Genomic DNA, 22045 nt, shown 5'->3' with positions numbered 1-22045 from the left:
CATGCTATGTATAACATTGGGCGTACTTTTGTTATACATATTAAGTATGGTTCATACGCATAGTGCCCGATAGATTGAGTCCGGAGCCCTACTTTGTTTTATATATTATGTATATACTTACTGACTTAGTGAAACCCAACTAGGAAGTGCCCGTGTTTATATATATATATATATATATATATATATATATATTGCATTCATATGGGGATGAACATGTGTTGCTTACACATGTGGAGCCTAGAGTTAGGAGCCTTGACACATTTATGGACTAGGGTAGTTCTCCTCGTGTAGCTACAAATGCGGTCCTAGTACACTCATCAGTCTGTCGTGAGTTAAGACTTCCTTGACTCTGCTAGATTAGACTAGGGTTGGTGCCCCTGGTTAGGATATGTATATATATTTATTATTAGATTAGGGCCTGCTTCATAGTTAGGTTTTCTTTCCTAATCTAATCCATTTTTCCCATCCATCCGTTTTTTGAAATATGATCAGATCATTGTTTTCACATCATTATCTTTATAGCCATGATTTATCTTTCCTGAGCTTGATCCTTCGATCGATCTTGATCAGATCGCTCTGCATGCCAATTATGAGTCTACTTTGCCATTATCACTACCAGAGTGTGTGTTCTTGCTGAGAGCCCTGTTTCATCTTGACCTTGTCGGCGTATTCTTTATGCTTGGTTGCCGAGACCCTCCTTGTACAGTCGTTATGCTGCCGAATTTTCTCTAAAAACCTTAAGCGTAACCATTATCCTTTAGGGTTATTGATAAACCGTGTGCTTGTCGTACCATATCTCCTAGTACAGCTGTCATGCTGCCGGATTTTCTCTAAATGTCCTGAGTGTGGTCATCATCTTTTTAGGCTTGTTGCTAAACCATGTGCTTACCTTACCACATCTCTTTGTACAGTCGTTATGCTGCCGGATTTTACCCAGAATATATTGAGTGTGACCGCTACTTTAGGGTTATTGATGAACCATGAGCTTACCTTACCATGATCCTTCTATGGGGCCGTCATGCTGCCAGATTTTATTTAAAACCTTCTGAGTATGGCCCTATTCTTTAGTGTTAGTGATAAACCAGGAGTTTACCATGCCATGATCCTTTTGTAAGGCCGTTATGCTGCCGGATTTTTATCTGAAACACCCTAAGTGTGATGGTTATTCGTTTAGGTTTGATGGGCCGTCATGACCCTTCTTACAATTGTTGTATTGCTGGTTCTTACCCAAGGGAGAGATGTGTTTGTATTATCTCTTGTTTCAATTTGTATATAGCATTCTTTCTGATTATCTTAATTTAAATTAGTGTTTTTACTTCCATTTCAGGAGTCTGAGTTAAGCAAAAGTCATTGCTCCGAAAAAAGATACCATTTCGCAGCCTACTTGGTCCCACGATCTTCTGCGTCGAGACTAAGTTGTAGATCTTCTTCACCTATCTCACCAGCTGTATTTCCACTTGTCTCCCCTCGTCTTAACCAAATGGCCGAGTCAAATGAGATGTTAGCTGAAATGAGGGATATGATGAGGAACCTTACAAAAGAGGTATCTACCCTAAAGGAAGAGGTTACTCAGTTGAAAAGTGAGAAAACCGCTACCTCAAAAGCACCTGTCGTCCAAAATCCTACTAATGTGATTCCAGGCTTTAATCGGTCTGTCATCTCCCCTGAAGATGATTTCTATGACGAGCAATATGTAGAGGAGAATTGTCTTCCGCAATCAGCTAAGCCAGGCAAAGAGAAGGAATTGGTCGATAAAGTTGAAAAATTGACCCAGCAAGTTGAAAGCATGCAAGTTAAGGGCCCAAAGAAGATCAATATGTTTGACTTTTCCCTTTTCCCTGGTGTCACCCTTCCTCTAAAATTCAGAATGCCAGATTTTGATAAATATGATGGGACGGGGTGCCCGTGGAGTCATCTGAGGTCGTTCATTTCAAATCTAGAAGGGCATGGGCTGTCTCCAGAGCAGATCGCTAAAGTATTTCCGATGTCTCTGACAGGAGTAGCTAAGAAGTGGTTCCTTCATATGAAACCCGAAGAACTCGAAACTTTAGACGAAATTGCTAACAAGTTTGTTGAGCAATTTTCGATGGAAGAAGGAATAGAGGTTACGAAGAGGGATCTGAAAGCGATCAAGCAAGGACCCTAGGAAACATTTACGTCTTTTGTAAGAAGATGGAGGAGAAAAGCGGCCCAGATGACTAACCGCCCTTCTGAAGAAGATCAGATCAAAATTGTGGTCAAGAATTTGTCTCCGCAGTACTACCACTTCATGGCGACGCAGCATTACTCTGATTTCAATCACTTGATCAAGACAGGAACCATAACTGAAGATGCGTTGTTGAAGGGTTCTCTGGCGAAGTCATCTTTTGATCTAAGGAATGGAAAGAAACCAATGGTAGCTTCAAAGCTAGAAGTTAACAATGTGATTGTTGCATGCCCTATAAGAAGAGTTGTAACAGAGACAGAGCAGCCAGCGAGGAAAGCGCCAAGGCAGTTTGATCCGCTACCTTACCCTTTATCTCTCGCTCTCAAGAAGTTACCAAGAGACAAAAAGATCACTCTCTTAGAACCGAGACTTCCACCACCTATTCTCCCCAGATATTGCCTTGAAGATCAGCATTGTGCATATCATCAAGGAACAGGGCACCTAACAGATAACTGTATGGCCTTGAGGCATAAAATTCAGGATATGATAGAAGCGAAAAAAATTACTGTATTTATGCCAAATACTACCCGGATTCCATTACCAGCTCATGCTGCGCGACCTCCACCTACAATTGGGGCGGTTTTTACTGAAGAGCCTATTCTTGATCCTGCTTCCTTGATCTGTGCTATCGCTTCCGATTCACCAACTGTCTTGGCATTTGGCGAGGAAGTTGAAGGAGTAGAGGAAGAGAAACCTTATGTGCTGGGCGGAGATGAAGATGACTATGCCGAGTCTTCTGTTGGTCCCTATATTCTTCAATGTGATGAAGAGGAAGTCCCAGATGTCGCTCCGTATGTTCTAAGCTTTGATGATGATGAATTTGATTTCTTGAACGATCAATGTGATGAAGTCCGCCATGTTACTCGGGGTGGGCGAATTTTCAAACCCGCCGAGTTAAGAGCTGAGAACCCAGCTGAAGTTGTAAGGGTTGCAGAAGCGCAGAAGCAGAACAAGCCGAGTTGCGAAGAAGAGGATGAGAATCTTTTACGTCAACTTAAAAAGACCCAGGCTAATATTTCAATTTGGGGTTTGCTTATGGCTTCCCCAAAGCACCATCAAATTGTACTAAGAGAGTTGAATGCTGCACAGGTATCTGTAGATATTACATCTGATGAGCTGGTTGGTTTAGTAGCGATGGCTAGGGTGTCCAAGACTCTTTCTTTCACTGATGAAGATCAGACATCTGAGGGTCACAATCATACACGTCCACTGAAGATCACTGTTATCTGTAACGGTAAGAAGGTTCCAGATGTATTAGTTGACAACGGGTCCGCACTGAACGTATGTCCGTTAGCCACTGCTATTGTCTTAAGATTTGGGCCGAATGACTTCATCCCTTCTGAACAAGGAATTTTGGCGTATGACGGTACCAGACGCGATGTTATTGGAACACTAGCAACCAAAATTCTGATAGGAGGAGAAGTCTTTGAAGTAGAGTTCCAAGTGCTCGATATCAAAGCGTCTTTCCTCCTCTTGCTTGGCCGACCTTGGCTCTATAAGGTTGGAGTTATCCCTTCTTCACTGCACCAGAAACTGAAGTTCATCAGAAACAACAGGGTGATAACAGTCAAGGGTGATCCTGATTTAGAGGTAGGCCAAATTTCCCAAGAGAGTACCTCAGAAAAGAAGGGTGATGTTAGTCTGACCGGGTTCTCTGTAGAAGTCACAGCCATATCATTTGAAAAAGCAAAGAATGAAGAGATTTTGTTCCTCACCAGCATTAATCCCCAGGTTGTAAAGATGATGCGTAGACAAGGGTACCTTCCCGGCACAGGTCTGGGTCGCAATCATCAGGGGATAGTCGAATGGCCTGTAATGAGAAAGAATGAAGGGTGTTGTTCGGACTCGGATATGAACCTTCTCGTGATGAGATTGGAGAAATGAGAAATTACATGCGGAAATTGTCCGAGCTCCGTCGCCAGGGTCTAGAGCTGCCGATGAAATCATTTAGTCTAATCGAAATGGTAAGTACCGCAGAGAGGGAGATGACTTTGCATTCTGTGGGTTCGCAGAGCCGTGGGTTGATGAGTTAACAGGGTGAGAGTTGCCAGGGTTGGTTTGAGATATTTTTTGATATGGAGCTGCTAGATGAGTACTCGAGTTTGCAGATTCATGAGATCGAACCAGAGGTTGATTGGGCTGATATCCTTGAGCCGTGTCTTCTGAATTCCCTGTTCCAGGTTGAGTTACCGATTGTAGCCATGATCGGAGGAGATGCGCTGATCCTTGATCCTGAAAGCCTTATCACCCCAGCCGAGGGACCTCTCACGAACTGGAGCTCCCAGGTCATACCCCAAGTCGTCATCCAATACAGTCCTGTTTCTATCAAAGAGTATGTTGTCTCTAGGTATATGTCCATTTCTGAGTCAAAAATAGAGTTTGCTATATCTGATGTTTCTTTTGATGCAGGTACAGTTGTGATCGAGCCCGTCGATGAGATCGATGAGGAGTCTTCCGATGCCGCTGTTCAGTCCGATGCAGAGTCCGTTGCATGTCCGTTGCATCTTCCGTTGAGTCTACCGAGTTTGTCAAGTCCGTTCATACGATAGTCCAGTCTGATGATGAGTCTGTAAAGATTTCTAAAGATTTCAATACTGAGCCCATTGAGGGCGCGTCAACAGATGTAACTTCAATTTCTTTGAATGAAATAAAAGACTCTCCTTTTTATTCGCCTGTCTCTACTTCAATTTCTGCTTCTTTATCTGATCAAATTGATAATAATAATAATCAAAACTCCCCCTCTAATGAGGATGCTGACGAAACTCCCCCTGAAATCAAACACATAATTAGGCAGGAGGAGCAGCGTCGAGCAAAATCATTCGAAGAGAAAAACGAGACCATCAATATTGGTGATGAAACCCTAATTCAGGAAATTCGAATTAGCAAAACATTAACTCCCGAAGAGCGTGCTGAATTAATTGCCCTATTAAAGGAATTCAAAAAAGTTTTCGCTTGGTCCTATGATGACATTCCAGGATTAAGTGAAGACATTGTTCAACATAGACTTCCCCTAATCCCGGGTGCCAGGTCGAAAAAGCAAAAACTCCAAAAAATGAAACCAGAGTGGGACTTGCTAGTCAGAGATGAAGTTCAGAAACAATTGGATGTTGGCTTCAAACAAGTTGTTGAATACCCTGAATGGCTAGCCAACATAGTTCCGGTGCCCAAAAAGGACGAAAAAATCAGAATGTGTATAGATTTCAGAGATCTGACAAAGCAAGTCCGAAAGATGATTTCCCTTTGCCACACATTGACATCTTGGTGGACAACACAGCAGGCCATTGTAGACACCCCATTTTGACCGGACCCAAGTTCGTTATGTTTGAGCGAAATTCCATCCAATCACCAAGTTAGGATCCCAAATTACACCCTAAGGTAGCTTAAGGTCCCCCGTAGGTCTCCGTAAAATTTCTTCTAGATTCGAGCGCGTTTGCTCAGTGAACGAGCCGAGAGAATGTGCGCAATACAGACCAAAAGGGGGGTGAGTCATCTGAAAAGGGGGTTGTCCATGGGAGAAAAGGGAGGTAAATAATCATTTGTGTATAAAGGAGGGTGCATAATCCCGTTTGGGCCGCTCTTGATTCGCGCGCCCATCAAATTCGTGCGCCTATCAATCATGGGAGTGCCGATATCAGCAGTTTTTTTTTTTAGTATATATCTAAAAAATCAAAGAAAAAAAGAAAAGGGGAATTTCTCATTTTTCGTTTCAGAGAGAAGAAGAGCGAGAGATTTTTGTTTTATTTTCTTCCTCTGATCGTCTTCTCCGATCAAGATCTGTCGAATTCCGGTCGGTTTCCAGCGGTAAATTGCTTTTCCCTTTTCTTTGTTAGATCTTGATCACTTCCCCTCTTTTCCAATCGAGATCTCTTTTTCCGATCAAGATCTCATTTCCCGATTACATTTCTCGTTTGATTTTTGCCGGATTCCGGCAAGTTCTGGTTGATTTCTTTCATCTGACTACTTGATTTTCCTTTTTTCGTTCTCCCTTTCTCTTGATTCTATCCACAATCTTCTATTAGAAGTTTAGGTAGGCTCTCATAAAAATCAGAGAAAATCTCAGATCTGAGATCGAGAGAGAGAAAAGCGAGCAGAGAGAGAGAGAGGGAAAGAGAGAGATTTGGGGTTTTTCTGTTTTCCTCCGATCTTCTTCACTGATCTAACTCCGGCAAGCCTCCGGCCAAACTCCGATTTCTTTCTTCTTCTTCTTTTTCTTCTTTTAGCTTCCTCCACTCCCACCACTATCTCTCCCACCTCCAAGCCCTAGCCGTGAAATAGAGATCTCAGATATGAAAAGAGAGGGTATTTTCATTTGTTTTGACAGAGAGATTCTACTCTGCTTCTTCTCTCCGATTGTCTCCTCCGATCAAATCTGATCAGATTCCGATCATTTTCCGGTCATTTTTTTAATTAGATCTGAAACTTTAAATTCTGTCAATACATCAGGTTTCTTCTTCTTCATTTTCTTCAAATAGAAACCCTAGTAGATCTATTTATTTTTATTTTTTTGAACCAGAATCTTTCTTTTTTTGTTTCTCTGATTTATTCACGTCAAGTTGAAATCTAAAGAGATTCAAGAGAAAATTCCAGATCTGTACTCAGAAATCTCATATCTGAGTTTTTCTAGGGAATTCCTTCATACTTTGTTGAAGAAAATTTGAGATTCAAGCCTCTGAGTTTTGAATTTGTTCGTTGTGAATTGCGAATTTTAAATCAAAGCTTTCAGATCTGGAAGATTAGAAGCTAAAAGAAAAAGGAAGCAAAGAGGTATTTATTTTTGTTGAATTAATTTTATGTTTGAGATCTTGCTACTTTGTTCTCTAATGGTAATCGTGAAAGTGTTTTTTATCATTTTTGTGTTGGTAATTCCATAGATAAGAAGTTTATGTGTGATTGCCAAATCTCTTGTGAAAAATTAAGATAATATGAGAGTACAGATAATTTTGTACAGCATATATTTGTTTATATAATTGAGTTAAAACCTGAAAATAGTTAGCGTGTGAAATCAGCTCATCCATTTTATTGTTCAATTCATTATCTGTATACTTTTTATAATTTTTTTTTCTTTCCTGTGTGATTTCTTTGCCTTTCAATTTATTTTCCCTTTAAGCTAATTTTCACATAATAAATTAGAATTTGTTTGAGTGATCCTGTTTCAATGGAGTAAATTTCATAGAATAGGTTCTATGTTCATGAGTTCTCTTACTAATTTGATCGTAGCACCCTGTACATTTTATTTATCTTGTTTTCTTTTGGCCATTTATTGAACTGCTGGTTTCCAATATAATATTCCTGAAGTAAAATATTTGGCAATGTGATCCCTTACTGCTGCTTTTTGCAACTATTAAATCTCAGGTCATATTTGTCATTATGCATTCTCATATGCTATATGTATGTGATGGTAGATATGTATCGGTGTAGATACATGGCTGTGAGTGATTATATGTGGGGATGTGCATATGTTAATACGCATGAATGTGAATTACCTGGAACTGAGGCAGTCATCTTATGGTCCTATTATAATGTCATTTGAACATTTGAGCTAGGTATAAAATGGGGAAAAATAAAGGATCGCATGTATATTTTGAGTTAAATAAATATTTTGAAATGGATATTTTGAGCTGGCGATTAGTTTATATATTGGAAATTGGGTTTATAGCCGTTGGAATAGTGCCTGATGAAGTAAGTAGTATCTCTACAGAGCATCACTTGGCTTATTATTATTTGGCCTTGTAATACATTACATGTATTTATAGTTCATTTGACCCTGTTTGTAATGGTCATTGATTAAAACTGGGCAGTTATGAGACAGTGGAATTCTGTATCAGTTTGTGAGACCCTGAGTTTACACTCAGGCGTCAAGATGATGGGTTTCCTCCTGCATTTTGGCACTTCTAATTGGGTGGGAATTTAAAATTTGGATTTATGTTTAGGAGCCTGTCATTTTGAAAAGATACCCTTATGCCCTGCTTGAATTGCAAGAAAAGCATTTCTTATGAAAACAATTTTTTTTTTGCTATGGTTAATTTAGAGGATGCTTTTGTATATTGAGATGCTGTTGTAATTACTTTCAAATGCTTCGAAAGATTTTACCAAATACTAATAGGAGTGCCAGTATTAATATTCGGGTGTGCCATTATTCAGTTTCCATTTTGTTTTGGGTTTTAAATCTGATTGGTTGAACCTGGGTACAGCTGATCCATTAAAGAAGGCAACTATTTTAGCTTCATTTGCCTTGGCTTCTATGTTTGCTTCTATTGCTGGTATAATATTAGCTTTTGGACTAGTTCAGTTTGGTTGCAGGTTGCTTCGTAAGGTAGTGGTGAATTAGTGCAGGTAGTTGCTTTGTAAGGTAGTGCTGAATTAGAACTGAAGTATTCTCTTATAAGATAAGCGATAGTTGATGTTTGGTTGTTAAATGAAGTAGTTGCTTGATGTAAGTGTCACCAAAATAAGGGGCAAGAGGGGTACCGAATATAAAGGAGAGTGAATAGTGCTAAATTTAACCTCTTTTGGCAAAAGTACCTTTTTTTTCAAAATTCAAATAGTTTGGTGGTGGGCTAAAGTCAAGTAGTCTGCTAGTAGTTTAAATTACACTACTTTTCCTTAAATTGGAATTGCTCTTGTTTTACTTGGGTTTCACAGATAATGAAAAGGTCATAGGTTTAATCCCACCTCGTATTTGAAAAAGAAAAAAAATGGTGTAGTTTACACAACCTTGGCTGTGCATGTAGCATTAATTGATAGGCTGAAATAATTGGCATAATTTGTCTGTATGTTCCCTAGTTTAATATTCCAGTCAAAAAGTAAATTTATCATTATGTTTTAAAGTAATACAGGATTTGTAGCATCGTATATTATAGCCAAGTTCTGTTGAAATAGCATGTCTTTGGGAATTAAAAATTAATTGCATGTCTCGCAAATTTGTCTTGCTTTGTATGATTGTAACTGAACTAGAAAGTAGATGAGTTTGATTGATCATTTGATTTAGTTATGTAGCTGCTGACCATCTTTGTATATAGCTACTGTCCATTGTGATTTACCCACTTCAGCCCGCTGTTTGAGCACAAGAATTTTACACATTTCATGCCCAATTTTGCACAAGAATTTCACACATTTCATGCCCAGTTTTACACAAAATTTCAGTTCATGTTTCAACCTGTTTTAGCACTACGTGATCCATGATGTGGCCCATAATTCACAGTATTTCAGTTCAAGAATTGGGCACCTGCTGTGGCACTATACAATTTTTGATTTGGCTCTTATTTTGGTAATAAATAGTCCATAGCTGTTGTTCTACGCATAACTGCTGTCCAACAAGGGTATATACTTAATAGTTGGGACCTTTGATCGATTCAGTTACTGTTCCATAGATTTATGCACTGGTCCAGTGTTCACCGATTTATATAGTTTTTCACTGTTTCAGTTTTCATTGATTTATATGGCCCTTCACTGGTGCAAGTTTTTACTGATTCATATACTTGTACACTAGTTCGATTCTTTGTTGATTTGGAGTTGTATTGTGTTGAATGGATGGATCAAATGGAATACTTGGCATTTTACAGGTTTTACAATATCAATTTTTTTCACTGTTTGCATTACAAAGCTACATTAGCTTAATTCTCCTTTTGTTATCAGTACTATTTTGTATTTTTATTTTTAAAATATGAAGAGAAATGATATAGTTATGAGGCATGGTGTTGTTGCAAGTATTTCTTCACCCAACCTGGATAATATCTCATTTAAATTTAGATCTTGTTTGGCACTCAACTATTATCTTGAGAATCCTTGACATTATTACTGCTGGAATATTACGATTGTGTTAAATATCATGATAAAAAAAAAACCATAGAACAAACAGGTAAGCTTCTATATATGCAAAGCAGTTTCTCTCCTGGATTTTGTAAAAGTGGCAGTTTAAAGTGATTGGGAAGTTTTGTATGTATTCAGCAGGAGAGGGGGCAAAGGCCCGTATCTCTTATAGAGCTTTGTATTCATAAAGTCTGCGAAGGCATTAATGGTTATGGTACTTTTTCTTTGTTTCCAAGAGATTTGAGTCAGCAGATCTTTAGTGAATTCGTGCATTCTCACTGCCTGACTGGCCTCTCTTGAAGTTTTTCAGGATTGTGCCCTCCAAGACATTGATTCGGGGGGTTTTTCTTGAGGTGATAAATAACTGGAATGATATCATATTTTTGCAGGGGGCCATCTTTGCAATCTGTTGACATTTCTGGTTCGATTGTAGCAGAGTCTGAACTTATTGTCCCCCCATAGATTGCCCGAGCCTTCAAGCTTTGAGCCTCAATCGCTATGATCTGATTTCAGATTGTGGTCCTGAGCACATCTGTAGCCTCTTGTGCTTGGCATCCTTGAGTTTCAAAAAGGATATTACAATCATTCGCTGAAGGAGGAGATGATTCATGTAGGGCTATGATGGCGGTAGTCGGAGCCTCCCCTTTAGAGAGACAATTTGTATCTCTATAAAGCTAGCTTAGCCTCGTAGGACTTGCTTAGTCCAAGTAGTGTTCCCCTCTCTATCTAGTAGACTTTCCAAGTTATTTTAACACCGTTAGATAGATCTTTTCCCTCATTTAGAAGACCATAGCGGTCTCATTAGTGATTTCCTTTTTAGGAGACACGCTTTGTCTCGTTAGGCAGCTCTCCTCTGAGAGCAGGCCTCGTTGCTTAGAGCCCGCCTTTTCCCATTGGAGGCATTACAGTGCCTCATTTATAGAAACCCCTCTGGTTTGTCTCTCTTTTGAGCTGAGACATGTTATGTCTCATTTGTCACCTTTTATAGAGTATTAGAGAGTATTTGACTCATTTACTTTCTTTTTTAGTAGTTTTATTAGGGAATCTTAGATTCATTTGTTCTTGTTAGAGAATCTTCGACTCATCTGGTCTTTATTAGAGAGTCTTCGACTCATTCGTCCTTTGCTAGCGGTATTAGAGAGTCTTTGACTCACTCTTTAGTTTTAAGTAGGAGTTTTTCTTTAGTTTTGGTGTCTTTTCTCTTTTATCAGAGACTAACTCAGTCTTATTAGAGCTTTGCTCGCTTGTGATCTTAGATCATTCCCTCGTCTTTGGCGTTAGTTTACCTGATTTAGGGGTTTCCCCTGTTTGCCCTAGGATTTGGCCCTAGGGTTTCGCTTCGAATATTCCCTTAGGTCTTTGACCAAAAGGGTGAAAACTCTTTAAAACTTCAAAAACATTGGAAAAAGTTTTAAAATCCAAAAAAATTAAATATTTTAAAACTAAAAAACATTAGAAATTAAATATAAAAAAGCATTTGAAAAACCTTAAAAAGCCTGAAGTGTTGAGTGTTTTATAAATAGTCATTAAGAGAGTTCGTTTCGAACTACGTTGGCTTGATCCTCTTGCGAGGTACGTAGTGCAGCTTGGGATTTAGATCCCAAGTCCAGCCAAACTTTTTGTAAATAATATTTTAAACTTTCTTCAAAAACCTTTAAAACCTTATTTTTCAAAAGATCTCCCTCTAGAGTTAGGAGTTTCTCCTAGATAGAGAGTTTTAGAGTTAGGTGTTTCTTTTGATAGGTTGTTTGTTTGTTTGTTTGTTGTGTGCTTGTTTTAGAGTTAAGGGTCTGTCCTAGAGTTATAGGAGCGCCTTCGTCCGGTCAGTCGGCGATCCACATCGTCGAGTGATGACTAGAATAGGATACGCTAGTACACCCTTTGTTTTCCTTAGGAAGCACAGCCTAATTACACATAGGTTGTAGGAACCACCTGCATTAGCCTAGGGCTAATCTGCATTTAGTTAGGGCATATAAGGTGTCCTAAAATTCACAATTCACTAGAATTTAAATAATCGTACAATAAACTTTAATAATTGGTCCGGTCTTTTAGATCGAGTCTAGGATAGAGGGCTATGTGTCTTAGGCATCCTAGCTTAGAATAGGCGCGAAGAACTACGTTGCCTTGATTCTCGTGGAGGCGGGGATACGTAGGCTTCTTTGGATGAATACTAGACCATCCGAGGACTCGGGCTAATAATTTAGAGTCTTAGGATTTGTTGTGTAGTCATCGTATGTTTTGATGTGTTTTCTTACTTTCTTGTACTGATCCTATACCTTTAGCTATAGCTTGCATGTGTTTGCACATCAGAACTTAGACACCTATTAGGCATGTCACTCATAACCTAGTTATGCTTAGGTGTCACAACTTTTATTTTATTTTATATGTGTTTATTATTTTTATCCTCAGGAAATGCATGCTTAGGTAGACGACTCCTGAGGATTGTTCCCATTTCATATGATTTTTACCCAAACTTCTTTGGAGTTAATAATAAATGGCATAAGAGACCAAGTGCTTGCACTCGGACGAATCAGGGGTGCTCTCAGACCTTCCCCATTCGTAACCAGGCACGAACCCATATATATTTCTGGTTATCCATTGCACAGAGGATTTGATTTTAGGGTTCCATGGCATATCCATGGATGGCGACTCTGAGTTTATTTTAGGTATGTCTCGGTTTCGAGCCCTGGCTCCTGATCAAGACATATCTCTTTCTTTTTATATCGCCACTCGTGCTATGCTATGAGGGTGGCATCCGTTTTGAGAGTTCCTTGGTAGAGCTCTCCACACACGTGGATGATCCAGAGGGTGCTAGGGACCCGTTCCCTCGCCGCCTATCTCGGATCGGGGTCCACAGGCTGGCGACTCTGCTGGGGAATTTTTTAAAACATTGCCTAATTCTATAAAAATGCCATTTTTACTAACTTTAGAGAAATTTGGGTTAAAATCATCTTAAATGGGAACCTTTTCGCTTAAAATCCAGGGGCACCAGACCGGTGCGTAATTAAAACGAGGGATTCACACACTGCACATCATATGTTATCATATTGTTTGTTCTTTAATTTTTCATTGTTTTTTATTATTATTGGCTCCACGGGATAGATTTAATGCGTGCCCGACTGGGATATCATTACCCTGATGGTACTGTTGAATCTATTTCCAAGCTATGCGCCGGTGCTGCAGCCGTAGACATTGGGCGTACTTTTGTCTACAGCAGCCGATGAGCAATGAAGCATACTATGTATAACACGGGGCGTACTTGTGTTATACATGTTAAGTATGTTTCATACGCATAGTACCCTTTAGATTGAGTCAGGAGCCCTACTTTGTTTTTATATATTATGTATATACTTACTGACCTAGTGAAATCCACCTAGGAAGTATCCGTGTTTATATAAGTATATTGCATTCATATAGGATCGAACATGTGTTGCTCACACATGTAGAGCCTAGAGTTAGGAGCTTTGCCCCATTTGTAGACTAGGGTAGTTCATTTTATATGGCTACGACACGGTCCTAGTACACTTATCAGTCTGTCTTGAGTCGAGATTTTCTTGACTTAGCTAGATTAGAATTAGGGCTGGTGCCCCTGGTTAGGATTTGTGTGTATGTGTATATACCTATATATACTGATCATGTATGTTATGGTTCTACTCTTAGTTAGAGTTCCTTATTCCTTTCAATTGGTTATATCCATTCCTCATTCAGATCTAGATCTAGTCAGTGACTTTTGACCGCCATTACCTTGGCCAGGTTTAGTCCTTGATCTGTTGATTTTAGGATTTGACCCGTTGTCATATATGTTCTCACCTTTGGTCAGTCCTTTAGTTGATTACGTTACTCTGGTAACCATTATTCATATACCTTTCGATTGAGCTAGGGTGATCCCTTGTATAGCCGTTATGCTGCCGGATTTTATCCAGATCATTTAGCATAACCGCTATTTCTTAGAGTTAGGAAAACCATGAGTTTACCTTTCCTTGACTTTCTTGTTTAGCCGTTATGCTGCTGAATTTTTCGCAACACATTTTGAGCATGACGGCTACTCTTTAGAGTCAGTTTACTTAGTCGGGATCTTGACCTCCTCGTATAGCCATTGTGCTACCGAATTTTTCGCAACACATGTTGAGCATGATTGCTATCCTTTGGAGACAGGTTGCCTTGTCTTGATTTCCATGTACAGCTTTGATTAGTTTGGAATCCACTTTTAGTGAGAACTTCTGATTTGATCAGTTGTATTTATATCCTTTTAGTTTCATTTGGTCAGTGGCCTGTACATATTGTTCTTGTGGTCACAATTTATTTGTTACCCTTTGATTATGTATCCACTCTTTTGTTATGTCATAAATTCATCATGTGTATTCATTGCTCAATAGGATTAGATCCTCGCCTGTTTTGTCTTGAGATCTGGCCGATAGCTCATTTGCTATCCCTATGACCATGGTCTATCACTTTGATCCTCTTGATCGCATAGTTGATGATATTCATCGCCAGATTTGGATCCGGTTTGTGACCTACTTTTGTCATTTTATGGCCGCGGTCTATTGTATGATCTCTTGGTGATCTCTCATCTTTGATAAAAAATTCCATGTTCCAGATTGTATCCTTCCAATGTATTTGATTGTCAAGTTTATTCTTTTTGTTTACTTAAAGGTTATCTTCCCTTCCTTATCATCTTGTTCTATCTGAGTGTCAGGTTTGATCATGGCGAATAATCTGCTAGACAAGTGGATAGCCGAGACTATTAAATCTTTTCTGCTGAGGTGTGAAGAATGGAGTATCACTGAGTGTTTCATCGGTTCATTTGCTCATCTGAATAGTCGAGGTATAAATTAGAAGTTTCTTCAAGCAGCTGCTGGATGTTGGGATCCTGTTTTCCATGTCTTCCGATTCGGGTCTTTTCAACTCTGTCCTATATTCGAAGATTGGTGTGCCTTGTTAGAGCTTCCTCCCGAGGGACTCTGGATCCGACCTTCAAGCACAGACTTCCCTCATGATCTTTTTTGCAAACTTTTTGAAAATAAGATCGTGAAAACTCTGCCCTGCTTAACTGAGAAAAATGTGCAATTTCAAGCCCTCATTGAACTGTTTTCTAAAAACGTCGATCCTACTGACTCCCGTTTTCAGGAGTGTCGACGTAACGCCTTAGTATTTGCTGTCTTTGCACGTCATGTCCTTCGCAGAGACTCTAGTGCCGCTCCTTTCACCTTGTTGACAATAATAGATCAGATAAATGAGGGGAGAAATCATGTCCCTACAATGCTGGCTGAAACCTTTTATGGCTTAGACTTTATTGCTAGTAAAAAGGTGCAGGATAACTTTTTCGGCTGTGCCAAGCTGTTATATGTATGGCTATGTGAGAAACTCACTATCCTTCAGCCACAGAACCGCATTGAGTACACCCTTAAGAGTTTTCATTCCTAGAAGATAAAGATTAAGCAACCTCAGCTTAATGAATGGCACCACTGGTTGCAGACCATAGGAGAAAATCAAATTCGTTGGGTGAGTCAATCATGTCCACAAATTGTTACCAGTACTTGCCCATACTCATTTGTCCATCTTATGGGTTTAGAAAAATCATCTTTCTATGCACCTTTGTGTTTTCCTTCCCAGATTATTGGAATCTTGTGTCCCCCTAAGGTTATCACACCACCTTGTTGTGAAGACCTTACTCCTGACCTCATTGCATCCATAGTAGCTGCTTGGAGAAACAAAATCACGGAGAGGAGATCCGCTTTCATGTTTAAGCTTTGAAAGGGAGGAGTATTTGGAGAGCCTGCATTCCGAAGAGCTCGAATTGGTGAACCATGAGGATCTTTGGATCAAGTTTCTCATTTCTTTTATTGTTTTCATTTGTTTTACTTGAATATAATCGGAGTCAAAAATTGTAAATCTGATTTCGTTATAGATGAAAATTCAAAGAAAGAAATTTTACTTGATACATGTTATAGACAGTCAGTAATTCAGAGTTTCATCATTTTTTTATGTAACCAATTGCTGGCGTTGTAACCTGTCAATATAATCAATACAAAGGATGTTTGTTTTTCTTTTGTCTCTATTGGTACAAACTATCTTATTTCATTTGTCAATCATTTAATCTAGTTTGTTAACTTCCAACCAGGATTCTGAAAGATAGCAACCATCGCTCCAAAAAAGGACTCCCAAGCTAAACCTACCTAGTCTAGACCTACTTCAGTGTCTAGACTTGTTCGTCACTTTGATTCCCCTGTGTCATCCACAGTACATTTACCTCCTTCACCAGAGTCTTCCGGTTCCTTTGAAGTGAACCAAATGGCTGACCCAACTGACCTTTTGCTCAGTATGCAAGAAATGATGAAAAACCTTAGTCGAGACATGGCCGGAATGAAAGAAGAGATGGCAAACATGAAGACCCAGATAAGTGATAAGACTTCCACCTCTAGACCTGTACTTCAGCCTACTCGTGCTACATCTCCGGAAGCGCGTAGACCTGCTATCTCACCCTTTGAGGTTGATATAGATGATGCCCAATATGCTGCAGAGTATTGTGCTCCGGGGGTTGATAGAGAAAAAGAAAAGTTCAAAAAATTTGAGAAGGAAATGTGTGAAAAATTTAGCAAGATGGCTCATGAGATGGAGCAGATGAAGGTACAGGGGCCAAAGAAATTTGATGTCTCCGAATTAATACTGTCTTCAACAGTATCTCTGCCACCCAACTTCAAAGCTCCTGATTATGATAAATATGACGGAACCGGGTGCCCGCGTAACCACATGAGGTGGTTTATCATTTTATCCCAGCAGTACGGTTTGAGCCGTGAGCAGATGGCCCAGTTATTCCCGATCTCTCTGACTGGAATTGCGAAGAAGTGGTTCCTAAGGCTGAAACCGAAAGAGGTGAGAACTCTGGAAGACATTTCTGAGAAACTGATAGAGCAGTTCTCGATGGAAGAAGGCATAGAGGTCATGAAGAGAGACCTGAAACAGTTGAAGCAAGATCCTCAGGAGACCTTTACTTTCTTTATCAGGCGTTGGAGACGCAAATCTGCTCAGCTGAGCAAGAGAATGTCTGAAGCAGAACAGATAAAGCTGGTTTTGAAAAGTTTGTCTCCTCAATACTTTCATTTTCTTGCTCCTCAGCATTATCCGAGCTTTGACCACTTAATCAAGACGGGTACTCAGACGGAAGATGCCATAGCAAAGGGTCTGAGAGCAAAAGTTTCTACAGAGATCCGAGAAGGGAAAAGACCTATGGTCCAGCCCAAAGAAATTCATGCTGTCAGTTACACCAGGCCTGTGGCCAGGGTTGTTACAGAAGCTGCCAGAGCACCCAGGAGAGGTACATTTGACAGAAAGTTTGATCCTCTTCCATATCCTATAATAATGATATTCAAGAGGCTTATGAAAGACAGGAAGATCCGGCTGCCGGATATCAAACCTCCACCCAATCCCTTACCCACATTCTGGAAGATGGACCAATATTGTGAATATCATAGAGGTCCAGGGCATTTGACTAAGAATTGTTTGGCCTTGAAGCATGCCATTCAAAACATGATTGACAAAAATGAGTTGGCAGTGGAGAAACCAAACGTCACTCAGAACCCACTTCCTAACCATCATGCCATGCCTCCTTCTACTACCAATGCAATTTTTGCTAATGAGCCTCTGCTTGATCCATCAACCCTTATTTGTGCCATTACCGCAGAAAAAACCTATGTTATGAAGTTTGATGATAGGGAGCTGGAAGCCGCAGAAAGGAGAGAACGTTATGTGATTTCCTTCGATGACGACGAAGTTGCTGAGTCGTCATTATCTCAGTCTCGTGTATTTCAGACTGACAGTGTCCGAAATACCAGGAAAATTCCATACGTCCTAAGGGCTGAAGATTTCGAAGAAGATGAACTGCTATTGCTAGATGACCATTGTGATGAGATGCGTCATATGACCCGAGGTGGGCGTGTATTCAAGCCTCAGGAATTATGTGTAGAAAATCCGGCAGAATTTGCAAGGAATGCAGAGAATCCGAGGTAGAATAAGGTCAGTGTAGATGAAGAAGAAGAGAGCTTGTTAAAGCAGTTGAAAAAGACTCAGGCTAATATCTCAGTATGGGGTTTACTCATGGCCTCATCCAAGCACAGAAAGTTAGTCCTTCGAGAGCTTAACTCAGCACAAGTCTCTGTAGACACTACTCCTGATGAGCTGGTGAGCTTAGTTGCCATGACAAGAGTGTCTAAGACCTTGTCATTTACTGATGATGATTTGCCTTCTGAGGGCCGAGACCACACGAAATCTCTGAAGATCACAGTAGTTTGCAACAAAAAGAGGGTACCAGAGGTGTTGGTTGACAACGGCTCTGCTTTGAATGTCTGCCCGCTGAGTACTGCTACAACCCTCGGATTTGGTCCTGCGGACTTCATCCCATCTGAACAGGGTATTCTGGCGTATGATGGCACTCGCCGAGATGTGATCGGAACTCTGGTCACTGAAATACAGATCGGAGGAGAAGACTTTGAAATAGAGTTCCAGGTTCTGGACATTAAAGCTTCGTTTCTGCTATTGCTTGGCCGCCCTTGGTTGCACAAGTTCAGGGTTGTTTCATCTTCTCTCCATCAAAAGCTGAAGTTTCTTCACAAAAACGGAGTGATAACAGTAAAGGGAGACCCAGACCTAGAAATAGGACTGATTACTCAGGACTTGACTGTGGAGAAGGCTGAGGATATTAGTTTGACTGGGTTCTCACTAGAGGTGACTGCCATTACCTTCAAGGAAGCTATGAAGGAGGAAATTTGTTTCCTGACCAGCACAAATTCAAATGTCGTCAGGATGATTCGCTGACAAGGGTACATGCCAGGTGCAGGGCTGGGTAAATACCATCAGGGTTTGACTGAGTTCCCTAAGTTCGAATCCTTCAATGGCTTATTTGGTCTAGGGTACAAACCCTCGAAAAAAGAGGTTAAAGAGATGAAACAGTTGATGCGGAAATGGGCTGAATGTCGCCGCAGGGGGTTGGAATTACCGATGGCGCCGATTAATTTGACAATGAACGGCCGGTTCCGACAAGAGGGTGCAGATTTCCCTTTCTGTGGCTTTGCCGAGACTTGGCTGAATGAGAGTACAGGGCAAAGGTTGCCGGGCTTTGAGATTTTCTTCGATATGCAGTTAGAAGACAGGCAGACCGGTGTGCAGATAGAAGTTGAGTTAGAAGCTGATTGGGCAGAGCATATAGAGCCAAGCCTGCTGAATTCAATGTTTCTTGAAGATTCACAGACTGTTGCCGTGATTAATCGGAGAGCCGTGATTCTGAATCCTACTCACTTAATCACCCCGGCAGAGGAGCCATTGACTAACTGGACCTTTCAGGTCATACCTCAGGTTACTTTCCTAAACAGTCGTACCCCTCCAAAAGAGTCGGTTGTCCGTAAGTCCATGTCAGTCTTTGAGTTTGATTCAGAGTCTGTTTATTCTAACGATTCTTTTGATGCAGGTACTATAAAGGTCGAGTCTCTTGAAGTCGATGATGATTCTTCTTTTTCTAACAAGGTTGAATCAGATGCTGAGTCAGATATTCTTTCAGTGCATAGTTCAGAGTCAATTGACACAGATGTCAATATATCTGTTGAGTCTGTAAATTTGTTTCAAGAGTCTATTGTAAAGCCCGATGTGGGTAATTCATCATTTGATGTACTTGATTCAGCATTCAATGAAATAAAAGATTCTTCTATGTACATTCCTATCTCTACTTTTATTTCTAATGTTTCTGCTCTGATAATCTTAATAATAATAATCAAGACTCCCCCTCTGATGAAGATGTCGACGACACTCCCCCTGAAATCAAATACATGATTCAACAGGAGGAGAGTAGCCGAGCAAAACCACTCGAAGAGGAAATTGAAACTGTGAATATAGGTGATGAAACCTTGATTCGGGAGATTCGAATTGGCAAAATTTTATCTCCTGAAGAACGCGAAGAATTAATCACCTTACTCAAAGAGTTCAAGGAAGTTTTTGCTTGGTCATATGATGACATGCTGGGATTAAGTGAGGAAATTGTTCAGCATCATTTACCCTTAATCCCTGGTATTAAGCCAAAGAAGCAAAAGCTCCGAAAACTCAAAATTGAATGGGAGTTGAAAGTTTATGAAGAAGTAAAGAAGCTGTTAGAAGTAAAATTTATTCAAGTGGTTGAATACCAAGAGTGGCTTGCAAACATTGTACCGGTGCCCAAAAAGGACGGGAAAGTTCGAATGTGTGTCGATTTTCGAGACCTGAACAAGGCAAGTCCTAAGGAAGACTTTCCTCTTCCCAATATTGATCTCCTGGTTGATAATACAGCTGGTCATGCTCTTCTATCCTTTATGGATGGGTTTTCAGGTTACAATCAGATTAAGATGGCGCCCGAGGACATGATGAAGACAGCGTTCATTACTCAGTGGGGTACCTACTGCTACAGGGTGATGCCATTTGGTCTGAAAAATGCTGGTGCTACGTATCAGATGGCTGCTACAACTCTTTTACATGATATGATCCATAAAGAGGTCGAAGTATATGTCGATGACATGATTGTAAAAGGCAAGACTCGACCTGAGCACATTGTCGCCCTGAGAAAGTTCTTTGAGCGAATCAGGAAATATCAGCTTCGCCTAAACCCGAGTAAATGCGTCTTTGGTGTTACATCAGGAAAGCTCTTGGGATTTATGGTCAGCGAAAGAGGGATCGAAGTGGACCCGCAAAAGATTAAGGCGATTCAAGAAATGCAGCCGCCAAAGACAGAAAGGCAGATCCGAGGTTTCCTTGGCAAGTTCAATATTTGAGACGGTTCATAGCACATCTGACGATGACGTGTGAACCCATTTTCAAGCTTCTGAAGAAGAATTCCTTGAAGAAGTGGAATGAAGAATGTCAGGAGGCCTTCGAAAAGGTTAAGCAATGCTTATCTTTACCTCCTGTTCTATCGCTTGTCATCCCAGGCCGGCTGTTATTGTTGTACTTGTCTATCACAGATACAGCGATAGGTTGCATGCTTGCTCAACAAGATTCAGAGTCTAAAAGGGAGAAGCCAATTTACTATATCAGTAAGAAGATGCTAGAGTACGAGTTAAAATACACAGTTTTGGAAAAGACTTGTCTAGCATTAGTTTGGGCTACCCAGAGGCTTAGACATTATTTACTTTCGAGCAAGATCTTTTTGCTTTCACGAATGGATCCGCTAAAATACTTGTTTGAGAAGCCCGCCCTTATAGGGAGAACCGCAAGGTGGTTATTGTTATTATCTGAATTTGACATCACCTATGTCACTCAGAAATCAATTAAAGGGCGTGTCGTTGCTGAACAGCTGGCTGATGCACCTGTTGAAGAGAATGCTTTTCTGAAGGCAGAATTCCCTGACGAAGAGATCATGGATATTAAAGAAGAGACTTCAAGTACTAAGTGGCTTATGTATTTTGATGGAGCTGCAAACAGTCGAGGACAAGGAGTAGGAGCTGTGCTTATATCCCCTCGGAAAGAGTATATTCCTGTTTCTATCAAGCTACAGTTTGAATGTACGAACAATATGACAGAGTATGAAGCTTGCATCGCCGGGTTAGAGGCAGCCTTAGCTTTGGAGATTCAGGATATTGATGTGTTTGGGGATTCTATCTTGATCATTTGCCAGATTAATGGGCAATGGAAAACCCGAGAAGATAAATTGATCCCTTATAACACTTATTTGGAATCTTTGGTCAGAAAGTTCAAGAACATCACGTTCACTCACTTGTCAAGGACTAGAAATCATTTTGCTGACGCTTTGGCTACTTTGGCGTCGATGTTAGACATTTCTATATCAATGGAGGTTCAGCCGCTAGTTGTCAGACTTCAGTGGGCCCCTTCGCATGTGAATGCAATAGAGATTTTGGCCAGGTGTCCAGATGGGAAGCCTTGGTACACAGATATCAAAAACCTTATTGCTGGTAGAGGACATCCTCCAGAAGCTTCAAGCAAAGAGAGGAAGACGCTTCAGAAGTTGGCTGCCAACTTTATTATTTGTGGTGAAGGGCTGTACAGAAGGTCATTTGA

At 40.4% G+C, this 22045-nt stretch overlaps 1 protein-coding gene across 1 annotated transcript; it reads left to right on the top strand.

Annotated features, from left to right (window-relative positions):
* The first annotated feature begins 2194 nt into the window (after window positions 1-2194).
* LOC143855830 (uncharacterized) lies at window positions 2195-4861 on the top strand. Its single transcript, XM_077365886.1, has 2 exons — window positions 2195-4538; window positions 4616-4861. Exon 1 carries the CDS (start codon window positions 2195-2197, stop codon window positions 4088-4090), a length of 1896 nt encoding a protein of 631 aa, XP_077222001.1. The 3' UTR covers window positions 4091-4538; window positions 4616-4861.
* Window positions 4862-22045: the final 17184 nt, after the last annotated feature.

Source organism: Tasmannia lanceolata, unplaced genomic scaffold (assembly GCF_043159265.1).
Source record: "Tasmannia lanceolata isolate RefF3 unplaced genomic scaffold, GAP_Taslan_0.1 ptg000023l, whole genome shotgun sequence".
NCBI lineage: Eukaryota > Viridiplantae > Streptophyta > Magnoliopsida > Canellales > Winteraceae > Tasmannia > Tasmannia lanceolata.
Note: the sequence above shows the minus strand (reverse complement) of the source record. Positions and strands in the feature narration are given on the sequence as shown.

Coding starts and splice junctions, on each gene's coding strand:
- LOC143855830 (XM_077365886.1), top strand. CDS start 2,195: ATGACTAACCGCCCTTCTGAAGAAGATCAGATCAAAATTGTGGTCAAG.